The 22,534-nt window shown below is 45.0% G+C and overlaps 1 protein-coding gene across 1 annotated transcript in view; it reads right to left on the bottom strand.

Moving 5' to 3' along the window:
• Positions 1 to 22,250, bottom strand: part of LOC139263974 (macrophage mannose receptor 1-like) — a 367,543-nt gene extending 345,293 nt beyond the window's left edge. The window contains exons 1-2 of the mRNA XM_070880074.1: positions 22,184 to 22,250; positions 13,393 to 13,794 (exon numbers count right to left, since the gene is read on the bottom strand). Coding sequence (XP_070736175.1) covers positions 13,393 to 13,794; positions 22,184 to 22,250 — 469 coding nt within the window. The remainder of the gene's footprint in view (positions 1 to 13,392; positions 13,795 to 22,183) is intronic.
• Between the last annotated feature and the right edge of the window lie 284 nt (positions 22,251 to 22,534).

Raw genomic sequence — 22,534 nt, 5'->3', positions numbered from 1 at the left:
AAAGAGAGATAGAGAGGTGAAGAGGTTTATAATAATAATAATAATTGTTACTTATATAACACCTTTAACATAATAAAATGTCCCAAGGCGCTTCACAACAGTGTTACAGACAAACAGATAAATTTGACACCAAGCCACAGAAGAAATTAAGGCAGATGACAAAAAGCTTGTTTAAAGAGGTAGGTTTTAAGGAGCATCTTAAAGGAGGAAAGAGAGGTAGAGAGCCATAGAGGTTTAGGGAGGGAGTTCCAGAGCTTAGGATCCAGGCAGCTGAAGGCATATGCACCAATGATTGAGCAGTTATAATGAGGGATGTACAAGAGGCCAGAATTTAAGGAGCGCAGACATCTTGTGGGGTTGTGAGACTGAAAAAGATTACAGAGATAGGGAGGGGCAAGGCCACAGAGTGATTTGTACACAAGGATGAGAATTTTGAAAGCAAGGTGTTGTTTAACTGGGAGCCAATGTAGGTCAGAAAGCATGGGGGGTTGGGTTGACTTGGTGCGGGTTAATACACGGGCGGCTGAGTTTTGGATAACTTCAAGTTTACGTAGTGTGGAATGTGGAAGGCCGGCCAGGAGTGAGTTGCAGTCGTCAGGTCTAGAGGTAACAAAGGCATGAATGAGGGTTTCAGCAGCAGAAGAGCTGAGGCAGGGGCAGAGGCGGGAGGTGGAAAAAGGTGGTTTAAGTTATGCCGCAGATTTGTGGCCAGAAGCTCATTTCAGGGTCAAATATGACACCTAGGTTGCGAACAGTCTGGTTCAGCCTCAGATAGATGGTAGGGAGAGGGATAGAGTCAGTGGCTAGGGAATGCAGTTTTTGGGGGGAGACCAAAGACAATGGCTTCGGTCTTCCCAATATTTAATTGGAGAAAATTTCTGCTCATTCAGTACTGGATGTCGGACAAACAGTCTGGCAATTTAGAGACCATTGAGGGGTCGAGAGATGTGGTGGAGAGGTAAATTTGGGTGCTGCCAGTGTACATGTGGAAATTAACTCTGTGTTTTTGGATAATATCGCCGAGGGACAGCATACAGATGAGAAATAAGAGGGGGCCAAGGATCGATCCTTGGGGGACACCAGAGGTAACGATGCGGGAGTGGGAAGAGAAGCCACTGCAGCTGATTTTCTGGCTATGATTAGATAGATAATTGAACCAGGCGAATGCAGTCCCACCCAGCTGGATGATGCTGGAAAGGCGTTGGAGGAGGATGGAGTGGCCAACCATGTCAAAGGATGCAGGCAGATCATGGAGGATGAGGAGGGATAGTTTCCCTTTGTTACAGCCACAAAGGATGTCATTTGTGCCGTTTCAGTACCGTGGCAAGGGCGAAAACCAAATTGAAAGGATTCAAACATGGAGTTCTGGGAAAGATGGACACAGATTTGGGAGACGATAACACGTTCGAGAACTTTGGACATGAATGGGAGATTGGAAATGGGGCGGTAGTTTGCAAGCACAGTTGGGTCAAGAGTTGGTTTTCTGAGGAGAGGGGTAATGACGGCAGATTTGAAGGCAAAGGGAACAGTACCTGAGGAGAGAGAACCGTTAACAATGTTGGCTAACATAGGAGCCAGAAAAGGAAGTTGGGTGGTCAACAGTTTAGTGGGAATAGGATCAAGGGAGCAGGAAGTGGGTCTCATGGATAAGATGAGCACGGAGAGGTTGAGTGGAGATCGGAGAGAAACTGGAGAAAGTTTAGGGTTAGGGCAGGGGGAACCTCAGACAAAGTTTGGCCGGTGGGCTAGGGGAAGGAAGGGAACTGGTCGAGGCAACTGATCGGATGGTCTCAATCTTTGAAACAAAGAAGTCCATGAACTCCTCACACTTGGTGTTGGAGGTGAGTGTGGTGGAGACAGGGGAGAGGGTTTTAGGAAGACGGTTAGCAGTAGAGAATAGTAGCCGGGGGTTATCTTTGCATTCCAGAGTGATCCTGGAATAGTGAGCAGTTTTGGCAGACAAGAGTAGGACCCGATAATGCTTTATGTGATCCAGCCAGATCTGGCAGTGAATGGCTAAACCAGTTGTCTGCCATGTCCGTTCAAGTCTGCACCCCTTGGACTCGACGGAGCGAAGATGAGGGCCGAACAGGGGAAAGGCCAAGGGTGAGAGAGCAATGATTTTATAGGGACTAGGGCATCAAAAGTGGTGATGAGGGTTTGGTTGAGCAGATTGGTGGCTGCAGAAATGTCGTGGTGAATGTAGGGCCAAAGGCTGAAAAGTTTGCAGTTGATAAGTGCAGTTGTAAAAGAGTCATGGAGAGTTTGGAGAGTGTTTTTTCCAAGGGCGGATGCAGAAGGAAGTAAGGTTGGGTGAGGGACGGGGATGTGGATGGAGAGTGTTGTGTATGCAACACTATGTAACCAGCATTCTACCGCCACCAGAGGGCACATCTGTTGGAGTCCCAAGGGATCCCAGCATCCCTTGGGAGCACTGTATATAAGCAGGTCTCCCATGCTTTACCAGCGCTCTGGAGTTGGAATAAAGAGACTAAGGTCCCACTTACTCACATCTACAGTACTCAGTTACATTGCCTTATTTGAGACATAACAACTGGCGACAAAATAACAAATCATCACGCAAAAATGCAAAGAACTATTGGCATCCTGGAGAAATTCTCAGAAGGGGATGATTGGGTGGCCTTCGTGGAGCGACTCAACCAATAATTCGTGGCCAATGAGCTGGAAGGGAGTGTGAACGTTGCCAAACGAAGGGCGATCCTCCTCACCGTCTGCGGGGCAACAACCTATGGCCTCATGAAGAATCTTCTTGCTCCGGTGAAACCAACAACCAAATCGTATGAAGAACTGTGTACGCTGCTCCGGGAGCAACTAAATTCGAAGGAGTGTGTTCTGATGGCAAGGTATCGATTTTACACATGTCAACGGTCTGAAGACCAGGAAGTGGCGAGCTACATTGCCGAACTAAGGCGCCTTGCAGAACATTGCGAATTCGATGGATTCCTGGAGCAAATGCTAAGAGACTTCTTTGTGCTTGGCATTGGCCATGAGGTTATCCTTCGCAAACTATTGACTGTTGAAACACCGAGCCTGAGCAAAGCCATAATGATAGCTCAGGCATTTATGTCCACCAGCGATAACACCAAACAAATTTCACAGCATAAAGATGTTTCGGCAAATACTGTACACAAAGTAACGTCGTTTTCAGGCAGGAATACATATGGCAGAACTTATACGCCTGCAGCTGCACGATCTCAGATGACTCAGAGTCCACCATCAAGTATTAATGCAAGGCAATTGACACCTTGTTGGCGCTGCGGAGGTGATCATCGAGCCCATCAATGCCGCTTCAAACACTATGCGTGCAAAGGCTGTGGAACAATGGGGCACCTCCAGTGAATGTGCAGAGAGCTGCAAACCCTGCAAACCACCACGTTGCAGAGGAAGACCAATCCATGGCGGATCAAACTGAACTAGCGACTCAAAACAAGGAGGCAGAAGTGTACGGGGTACACTTCACCACGAAATGTCCACCGATCATGTTAAAAGTTGAACTGAACGGAATTCCAGTCTCCAAGGAACTGGACACAGGTGCGAGTCAGTCCATCATGAACAAAAAGGTCTTCAACAGGCTGTGGTGCAACAAGGCACAGAGGCCCAAGCTGAGCCCCATTCACACCAAGCTGAGAACTTACACTAAGGAGCTGATCCCTGTAATTGGCAGCGCAGCAGTAAATGTCTCCTATAATGCAGCAGTGCACGAACTACCACTATGGATTGTACCAGGAGATGGCCCCACACTGTTCAGCAGAAGCTAGCTGGGAAAAATCCGCTGGAACTGGGATGACATCCGAGCACTTTCGTCCATTGACGACGCTCACGTGCCCAGGTTCTGAGCAAGCTTTCGTCGTTGTTTGAGCCAGGCATAGGAAGTTTCTCGGGGCAAAGGTGCAGATCCACTTGATCCCGGTACACGACCCATCCACCACAAGGCATGGGCAGTGCCATATATGATGCGAGAGAAAGTGGCAATCGAGCTGGACAGGCTGCAGCAAGAGGGCATCATTGCGGTGGTGGAGTTCAACAAGTGTGCCAGTCCAATTGTTCCGGTTCTCAAGGGCGATGACACGGTCAGAATTTGTGGGGACTATAAAGTAACGATTAATTGTTTTTTGCTGCAGGACCAGTACCAGCTGCCCAAGGCAAACGACCTATTTGCGACGCTGGCAGGAGGAAAGACGTTCACAAAGTTGGACCTGACCCCTCGGCCTACATGACGCAGGAGCTGGCGGAATCTTCAAAAGGCCTTATGTGCATCAACACGCACAAAGGTCAGTTCATCTACAATAGATGCCTGTTTGGGATTCGATCAGCCGCGGCGATTTTTCAAAGGAACATGGAGAGTCTGCTAAAGTCCGTTCCACACACCGTAGTTTTCCAGGACGAGATATTCATCACAGGTCGGGACACCATCGAACACTTGAAGAATCTGGAGGAGGTTCTGAGTCGGCTAGATCGCGTGGGACTCAGGCTGAAATGCTCGAAGTTTGTTTTCCTGGCACCAGAGAATCGCAGCAGACAGCATTAGACCCACCGACGCCAAGAAGGAGGCCATCAAGAACATGCTGAGACCAAAGAAAGTGACGGAGCTCAGGTCGTTCCTGGGACTCCTCAACTATTTCGGTAATTTTCTACCCGGATAAAGCACCTTGCTAGAACCCCTACATGTGTTGCTACGCAATGGAGATGACTGGGTATGGGGGAAATCACAAGAGACTGCTTTTGAGAAAGCCAGAAATCTGTTATGTTCCAACAAACTGCTTGTCTTGTATGAACCATGTAAACATTTAGTGCTAGCTTGTGATGCGTCTTCGTACGGGGTCGCGTGTGTGTTACATAGAAACATAGAAAATAGTTGCAGGAGTAGGCCATTCGGCCCTTCGAGCCTGCACCACCATTCAATAAGATAATGGCTGATCCTTCACCTCAGTATCCCTTTCCCACTTTCTCTCCATACCCCTTGATCCCTTTAGCCGTAAGGGCCATATCTAACTCGCTCTTAAATACATCCAATGAACTGGCATCAACAACTCTCTGTGGCAGGGAATTCCACAGGTTAACAACTCTCTGAGTGAAGAAGTTTCTCCTCATCTCAGTCCTAAATGGCCTGCCCCTTATTCTAAGACTGTATCCCCTGATTCTGGACTTTCCCAACATTGGGAACATTCTTTCTGCATCTAACCTGTCCCGTCCCATGAGATTTTTATACATTTCTATGAGATCCCCTCTCTTCCTTCTTAACTCTAGTGTATAAAGGCCCAGTTGATCCAGTCTCTTCTCAAATGTCGGTCCAGCCATCCCTGGAATCAGTCTGGTGAACCTTCGCTGCACTCCCTCAATAGCAAGAATGTTCTTCCTCAGATTAGGAGACCAAAACTAAACACAATATTCCAGGTGATGCCTCACCAAGGCCATGTATCATTGCAGTCAGACCTCCCTGCGCATATACTCAAATCCCCTAGCTATGAAGGCCAACATGCCATTTGCCTTCTCAATCACCTGCTGTACCTGCATGCCAACTTTCAACGACTGATGAACCATGACACCCAGGTCTCGTTGCACCTCCCCCTTTTCCTAATCTGCCGCTATTCAGATAATATTCTGCCTTCCTGTTTTTGCCACCAAAGTGGATAACCTCACATTTATCCACATTATACTGCATCTGCCATGCATTTGCCCACTCACCTAACCTGTCCAGTCACCCTGTAGCCTCTTAGCATCCTCCTCACAGCTCACACCACCACCCAGTTTCGTGTCATCTGCAAACTTGGAGATATTACACTCAATTCCTTCATCCAAATCATTGATGTATATTGTAAAGAGCTGGGGTCCCAGCACTGAGCCCTGCGGCACTCCACTAGTCACTGCCTCCCATTCCGAAAAGGACCCGTTTATCCCGATTCTCTGCTTCCTGTCTGCTAACCAATTCTCTATCCATGCCAGTACATTACCCCCAATACCATGTGCTTTGATTTTGCACACCAATCTCTTATGTGGGACCTTGTCAAAGGCCTTTTAAAAGTCCAAATACACCAGATCCACTGGTTCTCCCTTGTCCACTCAACAAGTTCAATCAGCAAAAAATTCCAGAAGATTTGTCAAGCATGATTTCCCTTTCATAAATCCATGCTGACTTGGACTGATCCTGTCACTGCTTTCCAAATGCGATGCTATTTCATCCTTAATAATTGATTCCAACATTTTCCCCATGACTGATGTCAGGCTAACCGTCTATAATTACCCGTTTTCTCACTCCCTCCTTTTTTAAAAAGTGGTGTTACATTCCATAGGAACTGATCCAGAGTCAATAGACTGTTGGAAAATGATCACCAATGCATTCACTATTTCAAGGGCCACTTCCTTAAATACTCTGGGATGCAGACAATCAGGCCCCGGGGATTTATCGGCCTTCAATCCCATCAATTTACCCAACACAATTTCCCTCCTAATTAGGATTCCTCGTTCTCACTAGACCCTTGGTCTCCTAGTACATCCGGAAGATTATTTATGTCTTCTTTCGTGAAGACAGAACCAAAGTATTTGTTTAATTGGTCTGCCATTTCTTTGCTCCCCATTATAAATTCACCCGAGTCCAACTGCAAGGGACCTACGTTTGTCTTAACTACTCTTTTTTTCTTCACATATCTATAGAAGCTTTTGCTGTCAGTTTTTATGTTCCCGGCAAGCTTCCTCTCGTACTCTATTTTCCCCCTCCTAATTAAACCCTTTGTCCTCCTTTGCTGAATTCTAAATTTCTCCCAGTCCTCTGGTTGCTGCTTTTTCTGCCCAATTTATATGCCTCTTCCTTGGATCTAACACTATCCTTAATTTCCCTTGTTAGCCATGGTTGAGCCACCTTCCCTGTTTTATTTTACTCCAGACAGGGATGTACAATTGTTGAAGTTCATCCATGTGATCTATAAATGTTTGCCATTGCCTATCCACCGTCTACCCTTTAAGTATCACTCGCCAGCCTATTCTAGCCAATTCATGCCTCATGCCTTCGAAGTTAGCTTTCCTTAAGTTCAGGATCCTAGTTTCTCATTTAACTGTGTCACTCTCCATCTTAATAAAGAATTCTACCATATTATGGTCACTCTTCCTCAAGGGGCCTCGCACAACAAGATTGCTAATTAGTCCCTTCTCATTACACATCACCCAGTCTAGGATGGCCGGCTCTCTAGTTGGTTCCTCGACATATTGGTCAAGAAAACCATCCCTAATACACTCCAGGAAATCCTCCTCAACCACATTGCTGCCAGTTTGGCCCAATCTATATGTAAATTAAAGTTGCCCATGATAACTGCTGTACCTTTATTGCACACATTCCTTATTTCTTGTTTGATGCTGTCCCCAACCTCACTACTACTGTTTGGTGATCTGTACACAAGTCCCACCAGCGTTTTCTACCCTTTGGTATTCCATAGCTCCACCCATACCGATTCCACATCATCCAAACCAATGTCCTTCCTTATTATTGCATTAATTTCCTCTTTAACCAGCAACGCCACCCCGCCTCCTTTTCCTCTCTGCTTATCCTTCCTAAATGTTGAATACCCCTGGATGTTGAGTTCCCAGCCTTGGTCGCCCCGGAGCCATGTCTCAGTGATGCCAACTACATCATATCCATTAACTTCTGTCTGCGCAGTTAATTCGTCCACCTTATTTCGAATACTCCTCGCATTGAGGCACAGAGCCTTCAGGCTTGTCTTTTTAACACACTTTGCCCCTTTAGAATTTTGCTGTAATGTGGCCCTTTTTGTTTTTTGCCTTGGGTTTCTCTGCCAATCATTTTACTATTCTCCTTTCTATCTTTTGCCTCTGTATCCCTTTCATTTCCCTCTGCCTCCCTGAATAGGTTTCCATCCCCCTGCCATATTAGTTTAACTCCTCCCCAACAGCACTAGCAGACACTCCTCCTGGGACATTGGTTCCGGTCCTGCCCAGGTGCAAACCGTCCGGTTTGTACTGATCCCACCTCCCCCAGAACCGTTCCAATGTCCCAGGAATTTGAATCCCTCCCTTCTGCACCACTCCTCAAGCCACGTATTCATCTGAGCTATCCTGCGATTCCTACTCTGACTAGCACGTGGCACTGGTAGCAATCCTGAGATTACTACTTTTGAGGTCTGACTTTTTAATTTAGCTCCTAGCTCCCTAAATTCGTCTCATAGGACCTCATCCCGTTTTTTACCTATATCATTGGTACCTATATGCACCACAACTGGCTGTTCATCCTCCCTTTTCACAGTGTCTTGCACCCACTCTGAGACATCCTTGACCCTTGCACCAGGGAGGCAACATACCATCCTGGAGTCTCGGTTGCGGCTGCAGAAACGCCTATCTAATCCCCTTACAATTGAATCCCCTATCACTATCGCTCTCCCACTCTTTTTCCTGCCCTCCTGTGCAGCAGAGCCACCCACGGTGCCATGAACTTGGCTGCTGCCTTCACCTGATGAGTCATCCCCCTCAACAGTACCCAAAGCGGTGTCTCTGTTTTGCAGGGGGATGACCGCAGGGGACCCCTGCACTACCTTCCTTGCTCTGCTCTTCCTATTGGTCACCCGGTTACCTATCTTGCTGTGTACCCGTTACCTCCAGTGTGACCAACTCACTAAACATGCTATTCACGTCATTCTCAGCATCGTGGATGTTCCAGAGTTCATCCACCCACAGCTCCAGTGCCACAATGCGGTCCGTCAGAATCTGCAGGCGGATGCACTTCCCGCACACGTAGTCGTCAGGGACACCGGAAGCGTCCCTGAGTTCCCACATAGTACCGGAGGAGCATAACATGTGTCCGAGCTCTCCTGCCATGACTTAACCCTTAGATTAGCCCAATTGGGCAACAACAATGTTAAAAGGTTACTTACTGATAAAGAAAGAAAAAGAAAAACTACTTATCAATCACCAGCTAATCACTTACCCCCTTGGCTGTGACGTCACCTTTCGATTTCTTTCTACTTCTTTTTTGCCTTCTCACCCTGCTGCAGCTGCACTGGCTCGCCTCCTCCGACATGTTGGGCCTTTTTATAGGCCTCAGCGACGCATCTCCCGAGCCTCTCCATGCACCTGGAACTCCTGAGTCTCCTCCGACGCGTTGGGCCTTTTTATAGGCCTCAACGACGCACCTCCCGATCCTCTCCACGCACCTGGAACTCCCAATAAGCTAACATTGCAACCGGTCGCTTATGCGTCCAGGAGCTTGTCCAAGGCCGAAAGGGCTGACAGCATGATTGAAAAAGAAGCTCTGGCATGCGTAATGGGGTTAAACAAAAATGCATCAGTATCTGTTTGAGCTTAAGTTCGACCACAAGCCGCTCATATCGCTATTCTCAGAGAGCAAAGGTATCAACACCACGCCTCTGCCCGCATCCAAAGATGGGCGCTCACGCTGTCTGCATATAACTATGTAATTCGCCACAGGCCAGGCACAGAGAACTGCGTTGACGTCCTCACTCAGCTACCATTGCCCACCACCAGGGTGGAAATGGCACAGCCAGCAGACTTGCTCTTAGTGATGGATGCATTTGAAAACGAAAAGTCACCCGTTACGGCCCTGCCAGATCAGGATCTGGGGATGCATTTGAAAACGAAAAGTCACCCGTTACGGCCTGCCAGATCAGGATCTGGACCAGCCAGGATCCTTTACTATCCCTTGTAAAAAAACTGTGTCCTCCATGGGAGCTGGTCCAGCGTCCCAGCGGAGATGCACGAAGAGATCAAGCCGTTCCAGTGGCATAAAGACGAAATGTCCATACAGGCGGACTGTCTTTTGTGGGGTAATCACGTGGTTTTTCCTCACGTAAGGCAGGGAAACGTTCATACGCGACCTACACAGCACCCACCCAGGCATAGTAATGATGAAAGCTATAGCCAGATCCCATGTGTGGTGGCCCAGCATAGACCGGATTTGGAGCCTTATGTGCGCCAATGCAACACTTGCTCTCAACTGAGCAATGCACCCAGGGAGGCACTGCCACGTTTGTCGTCATGGCCCTCCAAACCTTGTTCTAGAATCCACGTTGACTTCGCTGGCCCGTTCCTAGGCAAAATGTTCCTGGTTATTGTGGATGCTTATTCAAAATGGATTGAGTGTGTAATAATGTCTGTAAGCATGTCCTCTGCCACAATCAAAAACCTACGAGCCATGTTTGCCATGCACGGCCTGCCTGATGTCCTTGTCAGCGACAACAGGCCGTGTTTCACCAGCACTGAATTCAAGTAATTCATGACCCGCAATGGGATCAAGTACGTCAAATCTGCTCCATTCAAATATACATCCAACGACCAGGCAGAACGGGCAGTCCAAACTATCACGCAAAGCTTGAAACGCGTGTCGGAAGTCTCCCTGCAGACCCACCTGTTCCGAGTCCTGCTCAGCTACCGCACAGGACCCCACTCGCTCACCGGGCTTCCCCCAGCCGAACTGCTCATGAAAAGGGCGCTCAAAACTAGGCTCTCTCTAGTCCATCCTGATCTCCATGATCATGTCGAGGGCAGGCGGCATCAACAAAGCATGTACCATGATTGCGCAAATTTGTCACGTGATATTGAAGTCAATGATCCTGTATTTGTATTCAACTATGGACATGGTCCCAAATGGCTTGCTGGCACTGTCATAGCCAAAGAAGGGAGTAGAGTGTTTCACAACTCGCAAATGGACTAACTTTCAGAAAGCATTGGACCAAACCAAACTGCGATTCACAGATTGCCATGAGCAACCTGAAGAGGACACCACCAACTTTGACTTTCCGACACACACACAAGTGACAACCGACATCACGGTTGACCATGAAGCTGAACTCATCATCCCCAGCAGCCCAGCAAGGCTAGCTGTGCAGCAGCCCAGCGAAGAACCAACCAACTCACCTGCACCTGCATTTGTACTGAGACGATCGACTAGAGAGCGGAAAGTCTCAGATCGTCTCACCCTGTAAATAAGTGGTCTACTGACTTTGGAAGGAAGTGATGTTATGTATGCAACACTATGTAACCAGCATTCTACCGCCACCAGAGGGCGTATCTGTTGGAGTCCCAAGGGATCCCAGCATCCCTTCGGAGCACTGTATATAAGCCGGCCCCCCATGCTGTACCAGCACTCTGGAGTTGGGATAAAGAGACTAAGGTCACACTTACTCACATCTACAGTACTCAGTTACATTGCCTTATTTGAGACATAATAGAGAGCAATACATGGAAATGGTCAGAGATGGCCTTATCTGTAACTGACACAGTAGGAATAGCGAGGCCACAAGAGATGGCAAGGTCAAGGAGATGGCCGTGAATATGGGTTGAGGAATTCATATGTAGGGAGAGATTAAGGGAGGACAGGAGGGTTGTAAATTCAGAGGAGAGAGAGCATGATAAATTGAGATAGAGGTTGAAAAAAGTAAAAATAACTTGTTTTAACATCTACTAACATGTCCTTGAGGTACATCCAAGTATTTGACTAGCTTCATTAACAGAAGCTTCATATTGACTGCAAACTTAGTCCTACAAATTTGTGGCCGCCACCAGAGTTGCCTGTGTCACCGGCAACTCAGGTTAACGGCCGCTGAAAATGAATGCAGCAATACCTGAGAAAGATCCACGTTGGGACTAAAGGAGAAGATGAAACACCGTCACTCGATTTGACACTCCCAGTTCAACCAGTAAGCCATTTGCAGTGTCCCCCACTGAAAGTCAGCAGCCTTCCACCAGCTATGCTGCAGCCGCTGGGGTAGCACTGTGTGACATCAATAGGATAGGCAATGGCACTCACAAGACAGTCACTAAGAGAATGCACAAGGGTGATTTCTTGATGTCATATTGGATGGATAGATATATATTGGATTGGAAAGTTTGCTTTGTGGTGGCTTATATTTCAGCATTGTGGCAAAGCAGACGCTTTGATGGTCTGTAACAGAGGGAAGGGAAGGTGTGGGTCTAATGACCAGAGAGGGGCTGTCTGGGTTGCATCCTTTCTTCATCTTCCTCCTCTTCAGCTTCTTCCTCTTCTCTCTGCAATGGATGCTGTAAATCTGAAATGACAGTATAAAATACTCGAAATACTCAGTAGGTCAGGCATTATTTTGACCTGAGACGTGAACTCTGTGTCTCTCTCCATGGATGTTGCCTGACCTGCTGGGTATTTGCAGTATTTTCTGTCTTCTCAAAAGCCTTCCTTTACCATCCGAAGCCTTGCAAGCATTCAGCAGCACACCCTACATACTTAAAAATCTTCTAACATCTATTACAGCAAGCCACAACTTCAGTAATATCAAAAAAAAATCGTGTTCCGAAAGCTTAAACGCAAACCTACCTGAAAGATATTTGTGTCCCTTTATGAGGTGCCATCTGCTTGCACACTGGGTTTACCTGGCATGCTTAAGACCTAGCACTGAACTCAGCGCTAGGGTCAAAATTTGCCATGGTGACGTTAAATCGACATTGCACGCCAACCGGCATCATCACGCCGCCATTTTTCTTTGCAAGACGCTACCTCTTAACAACAGCACTACTGGGCCCACGAAAATGGAGGATGCCATGGGACCCACCTCCAGCTGGAGGAAGAGTGCTGGCTGCCGCTTTCGCGACATTATGAAGAGCTAGCGGGTGAATTTCTAGCCCTTAGCGAATGATCAATAATCACAACCAAATGTATGTCTTTAGTAATGGACACACTTCACCATGTACTGGAAAAATGTCATTTCCCAGTTCAATTGGCATTACCTTCCATTTATCTATATTGAAATTAATCTGCCATTCCTTAACCCGTCTACTTCAGTGGTCCAGATTTCTTTGAATGCTATGTATGTGTGTCATGTGATGTGTCATGTGATGAGTCAGATGACATCAGAAATCAAAGAAATGTTCCAGTCCCATAAATGATCTGCCATCAATTGTTTATTTAATGTATGGTTCAAATATATGAAAATATTTCAATTACTTATTTGTTCACAATAATTCTTCAATTGAAGATGGGTCAGTCTGACCTGTTCCTGCTCAGTGTTGCCAAACTGAAGGGGTGCTTTGTGAGTCAGGATAGGTCATGCTGTTAATCTTTCCTCTCCTGGGATACAGCACTATTCTATTACAAAGTGATCCATATTACAAATTTGCCTATAGAGACCAGTTGTGTTTGGATATCAGTAAAATCTTGGCTTTGAACTGGAGCTCTCTGAATGGCAACATAACGCACACAAATCTTGTGCAAACTTAAAGATGAAGTCAAACACATCAGTTAGCATTCCAGATGACAGGTACTATCATATATACTGAAAATAAGTAACAAAGAGTGACACATACATTCACACATTTAGGAAGTACGTACATCCATACAGTAAATAATCTCTTTAATCTTTGATGTTAGATCATTTTCCATACCTTCATAATTTATCGAACAAAGATCATTTGTGGTGCCATAAATTATCCACCTGCTCCACCATCCTCCTTTTTGGAACAGCATGATATTTTTCTCTTTTTTGTTTCCATAGTTGAAGTAGAGGTCAGCTCCCTGGATGCTCAGCAGTGTGTCATTCCTGCATCTCCATCTCTGCAGATCACTTGTTTCTTTGCATGGATAGAGAGTTATCGGCACCCAGTCTACCTTGCTGGGAACTCCAAGGCACAGTTTGAACTTGATGCTCATGAGTCTCTGACCAGAAACCCATCTAAACTGCTGTGACTCCGCAAATGTATCGCACACATTTGCTACAACAGATTGTTCACTTTTTGCCTCCACACACTTCTTGTGATATTGATTATATATTAGAAAGGTGTTGGGATCTGGAATACAAGCAGGAAAAATGGTTATGTTTCTTTTCATGTCACATTGATTCAGCTGCACCTGTGGCTTATGATTCAAACTCGGCAAGATGAAAAATGTCCATGTTTAACTCTTCCCCCTCCAAGCAAAATTACATCTTTCCCTGTGGCACACCACGAACTAACCCAAATCAAGACTAATCATCCGAGGTTTATCAATGTAATTTAACTGTAGCATTTATCTACCCAGAAATGTCAGCAATTTTCATTACTTTCACAGGGATTTCACAGGGACATTGGACAAGATTAATAAAGAATGTCAAGAGTACAATATGTTTGATGAAATGCTGCCAGCTGGTAATCACATCAACTGCCCACTGCTGACTTATGCCAAGATTTTGGATAGATTTTTCATACACTTCAACCAATTTTTGCCATTCCATTTAAAACTCCTACTTGATTCTAGTTAACAGTTAACATTCAATCAAGTATGATAATGCGAGGAAACATTATCATCTGATATGATATATTAGATGTCATGTTTGTAACCTCACATAACTGTAACCTTTATGTAACAACACTGTACACTGTATACACCTGAGAAATGCATACCTTGACCACAGGGGGTGAACTTGTGGGAGACACTCCTCACCTGGTCATCCAGGTATATAAAGGGAGGTCCCACGCAGGGTCATCACTTCTTGGTCCTGTGAATAAAGGTACAGGTCACAGAGTGACCTTGTCTCCAGTATGTGCCTCGTGTTGATTTGCTGTAGTGTGTAAGGACATAACACTACACATATATTTTTCAAACCTTCTTTAAAATCCCATCTGCCAAATATTGTTTTGGTGTCCTTTTGTTTTCTTCTGATATCCAGAGAGTGAGTAACATTGGCTGGAATTTTCCTGTTGCCGTGCGCGCAAGTTCAGAGGCGGGTCGGATGCAAAAATAGCAAAAATAGGCAGCGCGTTGGGAACCTGTCATCATCCCGCCTCCTCGCGCCTTTAAATTGGCGTGTTTCCCAGCGCATCACGGACCCGATCGGGAAAGGCAGTCGACCTAATTAAACTCATTAAATCCTTGTTATCAGACACTTAGGGTTTTTAACTACAGCTTCTGAATTTAACGACACGAGCACGGGAAGCACCTAGATCGGAACCATTACTCTCACCCAAAGGCCAATGCTTGAAGTGAATATAGCTAAAGTAAATGTTCGTCCCTGAGAGGATGAGACTGGGGGTTTAATAATGGGAAACAAGGAAATTGCAGAGACGTTGAACAAATATTTTATATCTGTCTTCACAGTAGAAGATACTAAAAGCATCCCAATAATAGTAGATAATCAAGGGGCAAAAGGAAGGGCGGAACTTAAAACAATCACTATCACTAGAGAAAAGATACTCGGCAAATGAATGGGATTAAGGGCGGACAAATCCTCTGTATGTGATGGCCTGCATCCTAGGGACTTAAAAGAAGTGGCTGCAGAGATAATGGATGCATTGGTTGTAATCTTCCAAAATTCCTAGATTTTGGAAAGGTTCCAGCAGATTGGAAAACTGCAAATATAACGCCCCTATTTAAGAAAGGAGGGAGACAGAAAGCTGGAAACTATAGGCCAGCCAGCCTAACATCTGTCACTGGGAAAATGCTGGAGTCCATTATTAAGGGAGTAGTAGCAGGACCTTTAGAAAATCATAATATAATCAAGCAGAGTCAACATGGTTTTATGAAAGGGAATTTATGTTTGACAAATTTATTAGAATTCTTTGAAGATGTAACAAGCAGGGTGGATCAAGGGAAACCAGTAGATGTAGTATATTTGAATTTCCAAAAGGCATTTGATAAGGTGCCACATAAAAGTTTACTGCACAAGATAAGAGCTCACGGTGTTGGGGGTAATATATTAATATGGATACAGGATTGGCTAACTAACAGAAAACAGAGAGTCGGGATAAATGGGTCATTTTACAGTTGGTAAATTGTAACTGGGGTGCCACGGGGATCAATGCTGGGGCCTCAACTATTTACAATCTATATTAATGACTTGGATGAAGGGACCCACTGTACTGTAGCCAAATTTGCTGATGATACGTAGATAGGTGGGAAAGCAAGTTGTGATGAGGACACAGAGAGTCTGCAAAGGGATAGAGATAGGTTAAGTGAGTGGGCAAAAAATTGGTAGATGGAGTAGAATGTGGGAAAATGTGAGGATATCCACTTTGGTAGGAAGAATAGAAAAGCAAAATATTAGACACTACAGCCCAACGGTGAATAAAAGGAGCTAGGTGGAACAGCACCTGGCAGGGTATGAAGTAAAAAGAAATCAAGGTATGATGTCATAGGAAAGCAGGGAAGTGATTGGTTGGTCAGTATTTCTCTCTTTTTCTTGAGAATTGGTTTAAATTAAGAGCCAGGATTAAAAAACTAAACATTGAAAACTTAATTAATACATTAGAAATGGCAAGGGGGGCAATGTATTACTGCTGCTGCATGTGGGAGCTGGTGGATACCATTGAGGTCCACGGCGACCACGGCGACCACATCTGCAGTAAGTGTTGGCCGCTCGAGGAACTTTGGCTCCGTGTTGATGAACTGGAGTCCGAGCTTCAAACACTATGATACATCAGGGAGGGGGAGATATCTGGATGCTGTGTTCCAAGAGGCAGTCACACCGCTTAAGTTAAATAATTCAAATTTGGTCCGTGGTCAGGGACAGGTGGCTGTGACTATGAACGAGGCAGATATGGGGACCCAGGAGGTAGTGATGGAGGAGCCTCAGCCCTTGCAATTGTCTAATAGGTATGAGGTTCTTACTCCCTGTTTGGACAAGAGTAGGGACTGCAGGGAGGATGAGCAAACTGACCACAGCACTGTGGTACAGAGGGCAATTCATGTGGAGGGAGTAAAAAGAAATGTTGTAGTGGTAGGGGACAGTATAGTTAGGGGATAGATACTATTCTCTGCAGCTGAGAGCGTGAGTCCCAAAAGCTGTGTTGCCTGCATGGTGCCAGGGTTAAGGACTTCTCCTCTGAGCTGGAGAGGAACTTGGAATGGGAGTGGGAAGATCCAGTTGTTGTGGTCCGCATAGGTACCAACGACATAGGTAGGACAAAGAAAGAGGTTCTGCTGAGGGAGTATGAGCAGCTAGGGGCTAAATTAAAAAGCAGAACCACAAAGGTAATAATCTCTGGATTACTACCTGAGCCACGAGCAAATTGGCATAGGGTAAATAAGATCAGAGAGATGAACGCGTGACTCGAAGACTGGTGCAGGAGAAATGGGTTTCAATTCCTGGCACACTGGCACCAATACTAGGATAAGAGGGAGCTGTTCTGTTGGGACAATCTTCACTTGAGCTATGCTGGGACTAGTGTCCTGGCAAATCGAATAAGTGGGCTGCAGGGTTCAATTTTCCCCAAGCCCATCTTCTGGCATATTGCCAGAGTTGCGCCGCTTATTTAGGTCAAGAAATGTGCGAGAAAAACTTGTCCGAAGTTTCCCCGATGTTTGTGCTATGATCTGGAGCCATGCAACGTGGCCAGTTGCCTCGGGGGGTGGAGCCTGCGGTCTGCGCTGGAAAAAGGAGTCGGGCCTTCTGCGCATGCGCGGGGGAAAAAAATTGACGTTCTTGACGTCGCTGAAATGGCCTCGCATGCGCAGCAGTGACCTCTCGCTCCCTCCCCCCCTCCCCCTCCCTGGGCACCAAATCTTCAGATCGGCTGTCTGCGACCCTCACCGGTCCCCGAATGAGGTGCCTTCCTGGTCTGCTGTGGCCCCCGAGTGAGTGCCGGTCAGTTTGTTCCTTCCCCCGCCGAACCTCTCCGGTCCTGAGTGCGTGCCTTCCCGCTCTGTGGCCCCCGAGTGCGTGCCTGCTGGTCAGTTTGCTCCCTCCCCTGCTGAGCCTCTCCGGTCCCGAGTGAGTGCCGGTCCAGGTCTGCTCCACTTCCCGCCCCTAGCCCAGGCCGAATGGCCTCCAATTTTCTTACCTGGGCTGATTTCTTTAACTCTCGGCAAGAGTTTTCTCGAGAGGCCACATACGCTGGCCTAAGTAGAAATGAAGTAACTATCAGCTGGCCAAAGTTCCCTAAATGGCCAGAATTGTCGTAGGTGGTTGGTTACGCCCCCTTTTGGAGGAAAAAAAAACTTACCTAAAAAAAACGTAACTAAATGATTACACTGGTGCAAATTGATTGGGGAAACTGGGGATTTTTAAGTTAGGCCAGAAAAAGCAGCCTGCTCAAAAAAAACAGCACAAATAGTGAGGAAAATTGAGCCATAGTTAAACTAAATAGTTCGGGGGGGAAGAGTTCAGGTGAGCGGAAATGTGAAAAGTCAAAGAGAAAGGAGAAGGCAATTGAGCACAGTAGCGATGGGGGAAATGATAACCCAAGTGTGACAGGAAGGGACAGAATGTATAAAAATAAGAGTGTATCAGAAAGTGGGGTCAAAGCAGGGAAAAATGGTAAAAGATAAAATTAAAAGCTCTTTATCTGAATGCATGCAGCATTTGTAACAAGATGGATGAGATGACAGCACAAATAGATATAAATGTGTATGATCTGATATCCATTACAGACACGTGTTTGCAAGGTGACCAAGGCTAGGAACTGAATATTCAGGGGTATTTGACAATTTAGAAGGATAGACAGAAAGGAAAAGGAGGTAGGGTAGCTCTGTTAATAAAGGATGCGATCTGTGCAGTAGTCAGAAATGATCAAGAAGATCAAGATGTTGAATCAGTTTGAGTGGAGATAAGAAATAATGCAGGGAAGAAGCCATTAGTGGGCTTAGTCTACATGCCTCATAACAGAAGCTACACTGTTGGACAGTGTATAAATCAATAAATAATGGAGGGTTGTAAGAAAGGTACAGCAATAATCATGGGCTATTTTAATTTTCATATTGATTGGACAAATCAAATTGGCCAAGATAACCTTGAGGATGAGTTCATAGAGTGTATCTGGGATGGTTTCCTTGGACAGTACATTGTGAAACCAACCAAGGAGCAGGTTATATTAGATCTGGTACTGTGTAATGAGACAGGATTACTTAATGATCTCAGAGTTAAGGATCCTCTAGGAAAGAGTGACCATAACATGGTTGAATTTCAAATTCAGTTTGAGGGTAAGAAAATTGGGTCTCAAACCAGTGTCCTGGTCTTAAATAAAGGCATTAACAAAGGTATGAAGGCAGAGTTGGCTAAAGTGGACTGGGAAAATAGATTAAAGTATAAGACGATTGATGAGCAGTGGTGGACATTTAAGGAGATATTTCATAACTCTCAATAAAAATATATTCCAGTGAGAAAGAAGGACTTTAAGAGAAGGGAGAACCATCCGTGGCTAACTAAGGCAGTAAATGATAGTATCAAATTTGAAAACAATTGCATACAATGTTGACAAGATTAGGGGAGGCCAGAGGATTGGGAAATTTAAAAAACCCAGCACAGGACAACTAAAAAAAAATAAAGATAGAGAAGATAGATTATGAACGTAAACTAGCACGAAAAATAAAAACAGATAGTAAGAGCTTCTACAGGTATATAAAAAGGAAGAAGGTAGCTAAAGTAAATGTTGGTCCCTTAGAGGATGAGACTGGGGAATTAATAATGGGGAACAGGGAAATGGCTGAGGTTTTGAACAAATATTTTGTATCAGTCTTCACAGTAGAAGAAACTAAAAACATCCCTATAATAGATAATCAAGGGGCTATAGGGAGAGAGGGGAACTTTAAAACAATCACTATCACTAAAGAAAAAGCACTCGATAAAATAATGGGACTATGTCCCCTAGTTTGAGTTTCCCCTATGAGTGGAAACATCCTCTCTGCATCCACCTTGTCGTGCCCCCTCATTATCTTCTATGTTTCGATAAGATCACCTCTCATTCTTCTGAACTCCAATGAGTATAGGCCCACCTACTCAATCTATCTTCATAAGTCAACCCCCTCATTCCTGGAATCAACCTAGTAAACCTTCTCTGATCAGCCTCCAATGCAAGTATATCCTTCCTTAAATACAGAGACCAAAACTGTACACAGTACTCTCGGTGTGGCCTCACCAATATCCTGTACAGTTGTAGCAGGACTTCTCTGCTTTTATACTCCATCCACCTTGCAATAAAGACCAACATTCCATTTGCCTTCCTGATCACTTGCTGTACCTGCATACTAACAATTTGTGTTTCATGCACAAGGACCCCCAGGTCCCACTGTACTGCAGCACTTTGCAATTTTTCTCCATTTAAATTTTAATTTGCTTTTATATTTTTCCTGCAAAAGTGGATAACCTCACATTTTCACACATTATACTCCACCTGCCAAATCTTTGCAAAATTTTGGGTCATGAGGAGCGAGCAGGGAAATGGAGCTGAGCCCAAGATCAGATACCCATGATCTAATTAAATGGCGGAGCAGGCTTAAGGGGCTAAATGGCCTACTCCTGCTCCTATTTCTTATGTTCTTATTTAAATGGAGAGAGACTACAGAATGCTGCAGTGCAGAAGGATCTGTGTGTCCTCGTACATGAAACACAAAAAGATACAAAAAGACCATACCTAGAGTACTGCTTTGGTCTCGTTATTTAAGGAGGGATATACTTGCATTGGAGGCAGTTCAGAGAAGGATCATGAGATTGATTCTTGACATGAAAGGTTTGTCTTATGAGAAAAGGTTGAGCAGATTGGGCCTGTACTCATTGGAGTTTAGAAGAATACGAGGTGATCTTATTGAAACATAAGATTGTGTGGTGGCTTGACAAGGTAGATGGTGAGAGGATGTTTCCTTTTGTGGGGGAATCTAGAACTAGGGGGCATAGATTCAGAATGAGGCATCACCCATTTAAGACAGAGGTGAGGAGGAATTTCTTCTCTCAGAGGGTTGTGAATCTTTGGAATTCTGTACCCTGAGAGTTGTGGAGGCTGAGTAATTGAATGTATTCAAGGAGGAGATAGACAGATTTTTGAATGACAATAGAGTCAAAGGTTATGGGGAACAGGTAGGAAAGCGGAGTTGAGGCCAAGATCAGATCAACCATGATCTTATTGAATGATGGAGCAGGCTCGAGGGGCCATATGGCCTACTCCCGCTCCTATTTCATATTTTCTTATGTTAGTCAGATGGGGATGTGAGTATGTACATAGAGAGAGGGGGATCGGTGGACGTGCAAGGTGTGTTGGTGTGAGGATTGATGTGCAGCAGTATGCTTGGAAGGCAGAGTGATGGGGATGTGTTTACAGGCACTTCAAGATGAGGGTGAGTGTGGCATTGCACTCACTTTTCTTGACCTCAAGATGATTGAAGTGCTTCCTGCATTATAACCAGGTCCTCCTGACCATATCCCTGCTGTTGACCTCCTCAGCAATAACCAGCCAGGCTTTCTTTGTTGTTTGTGGCAGTCTCCATAGCCTGTCAACAGGGAAGAGGACCTTCCTACTTGCACGGACAGCCTCCACAAGAGTATGAAAGGAAGAATCCAATGTGTGAAAATTTTGTCTCTCCTGTGGCCTTTCTTTCACAGCTTCTACCCTTCTCTGGAAATGTTGAGTGCAAGGCTGCTTTAAATATGGGTGCTGGAAATGAGTCTTCGTTGATGTCATCGTTGATGTCATCGGACCCACACCATTTAATAGGACCAGTAAATGAGCATTGATTCTTTCAATTGGGGCCATTTAGTGAAAGTCGCTCGGAGCAGCACGTTGCTCAAAACATTGCGTTTTGGACCCGCCGAACCCAACGCAAAGTTGAAAATTCCGGCTTTCATATCTGTATCACGCATTGTTTTTTTTGCAGATACAGAGAGAATCATAATCTAAAATCATCAGGTTTTTTTTATTTAATATAAAGCTCTGTTAAAAGTACAATTTTATTAAATGCAATCTCCCCCTTCTTTAACGGAAGCCTGCTCAGTAAGGTGCATCATTTTGCTGTCTGCTTAAATCGACTTTACTCTAGCCAATATAAATATTATATTCTGAACATCATTCACTTTCAAAAGTAGGCATACGAACAAAGGCGACTTCCATTCAATAAACATTCTTTGGCTCTATTAGATAACAGTAAATGGAACCACCTTCTGAAAAGTACTGAGAGCATAAAATGTTTGCATCAACTTTTACACACAGCAAAACTGACTAAAAATTAACCTTTTAACTAAAGCAAGCATAGAATTGTTGCACATTGAGTAATTATAGAATCATAGAAGTTTAAAGCACTAAAGTGCAGTGCGCTTGAGTCAGCTCTCTGAAACAGCCATCCGATTAGTAAGAGTGTTGATATTAAGATATGTAAAGCAAGCTTTGAGCTAAAATAGATGCCTGCTACAATATACAGGAACCTTCGGGTTCAAATGTTTCAATGAGATATAGAAAAAAGCACCACAAGAAAAATAAATTCACAAATGAAATAACTTACCTCCACATGTGATGGTTTGGATAAAACAAAGAAAAGCAAGAAACAGAATTCCAGACATCATCGGCATTTCATTATTTTTTGTGAAGATGGCAGGATTTTAAATTATCATACTTTTCTGAAAAAGAAGTTAATGATAAAGGAAGCCCCTAATTAAAAATGCTTCTCCTAGCAGACGCTGAGCTGATAAGTACAGATGCCCAAGTAGAATATCCTGTCATGTGACAGGCAGTCAATAACAGGAATCCAGTCAAGAACATTTGTTTTCATGAGCTTTGTTTCATATTGTCATTTCTCTTCCTTTACTCTGACACGGGGATGAAAGACGGATCATTTCGATAACAAAAGTTGTCA

Source organism: Pristiophorus japonicus, chromosome 5 (assembly GCF_044704955.1).
Source record: "Pristiophorus japonicus isolate sPriJap1 chromosome 5, sPriJap1.hap1, whole genome shotgun sequence".
Taxonomy (NCBI): Eukaryota; Metazoa; Chordata; class Chondrichthyes; family Pristiophoridae; genus Pristiophorus; species Pristiophorus japonicus.
Note: the sequence above shows the minus strand (reverse complement) of the source record. Positions and strands in the feature narration are given on the sequence as shown.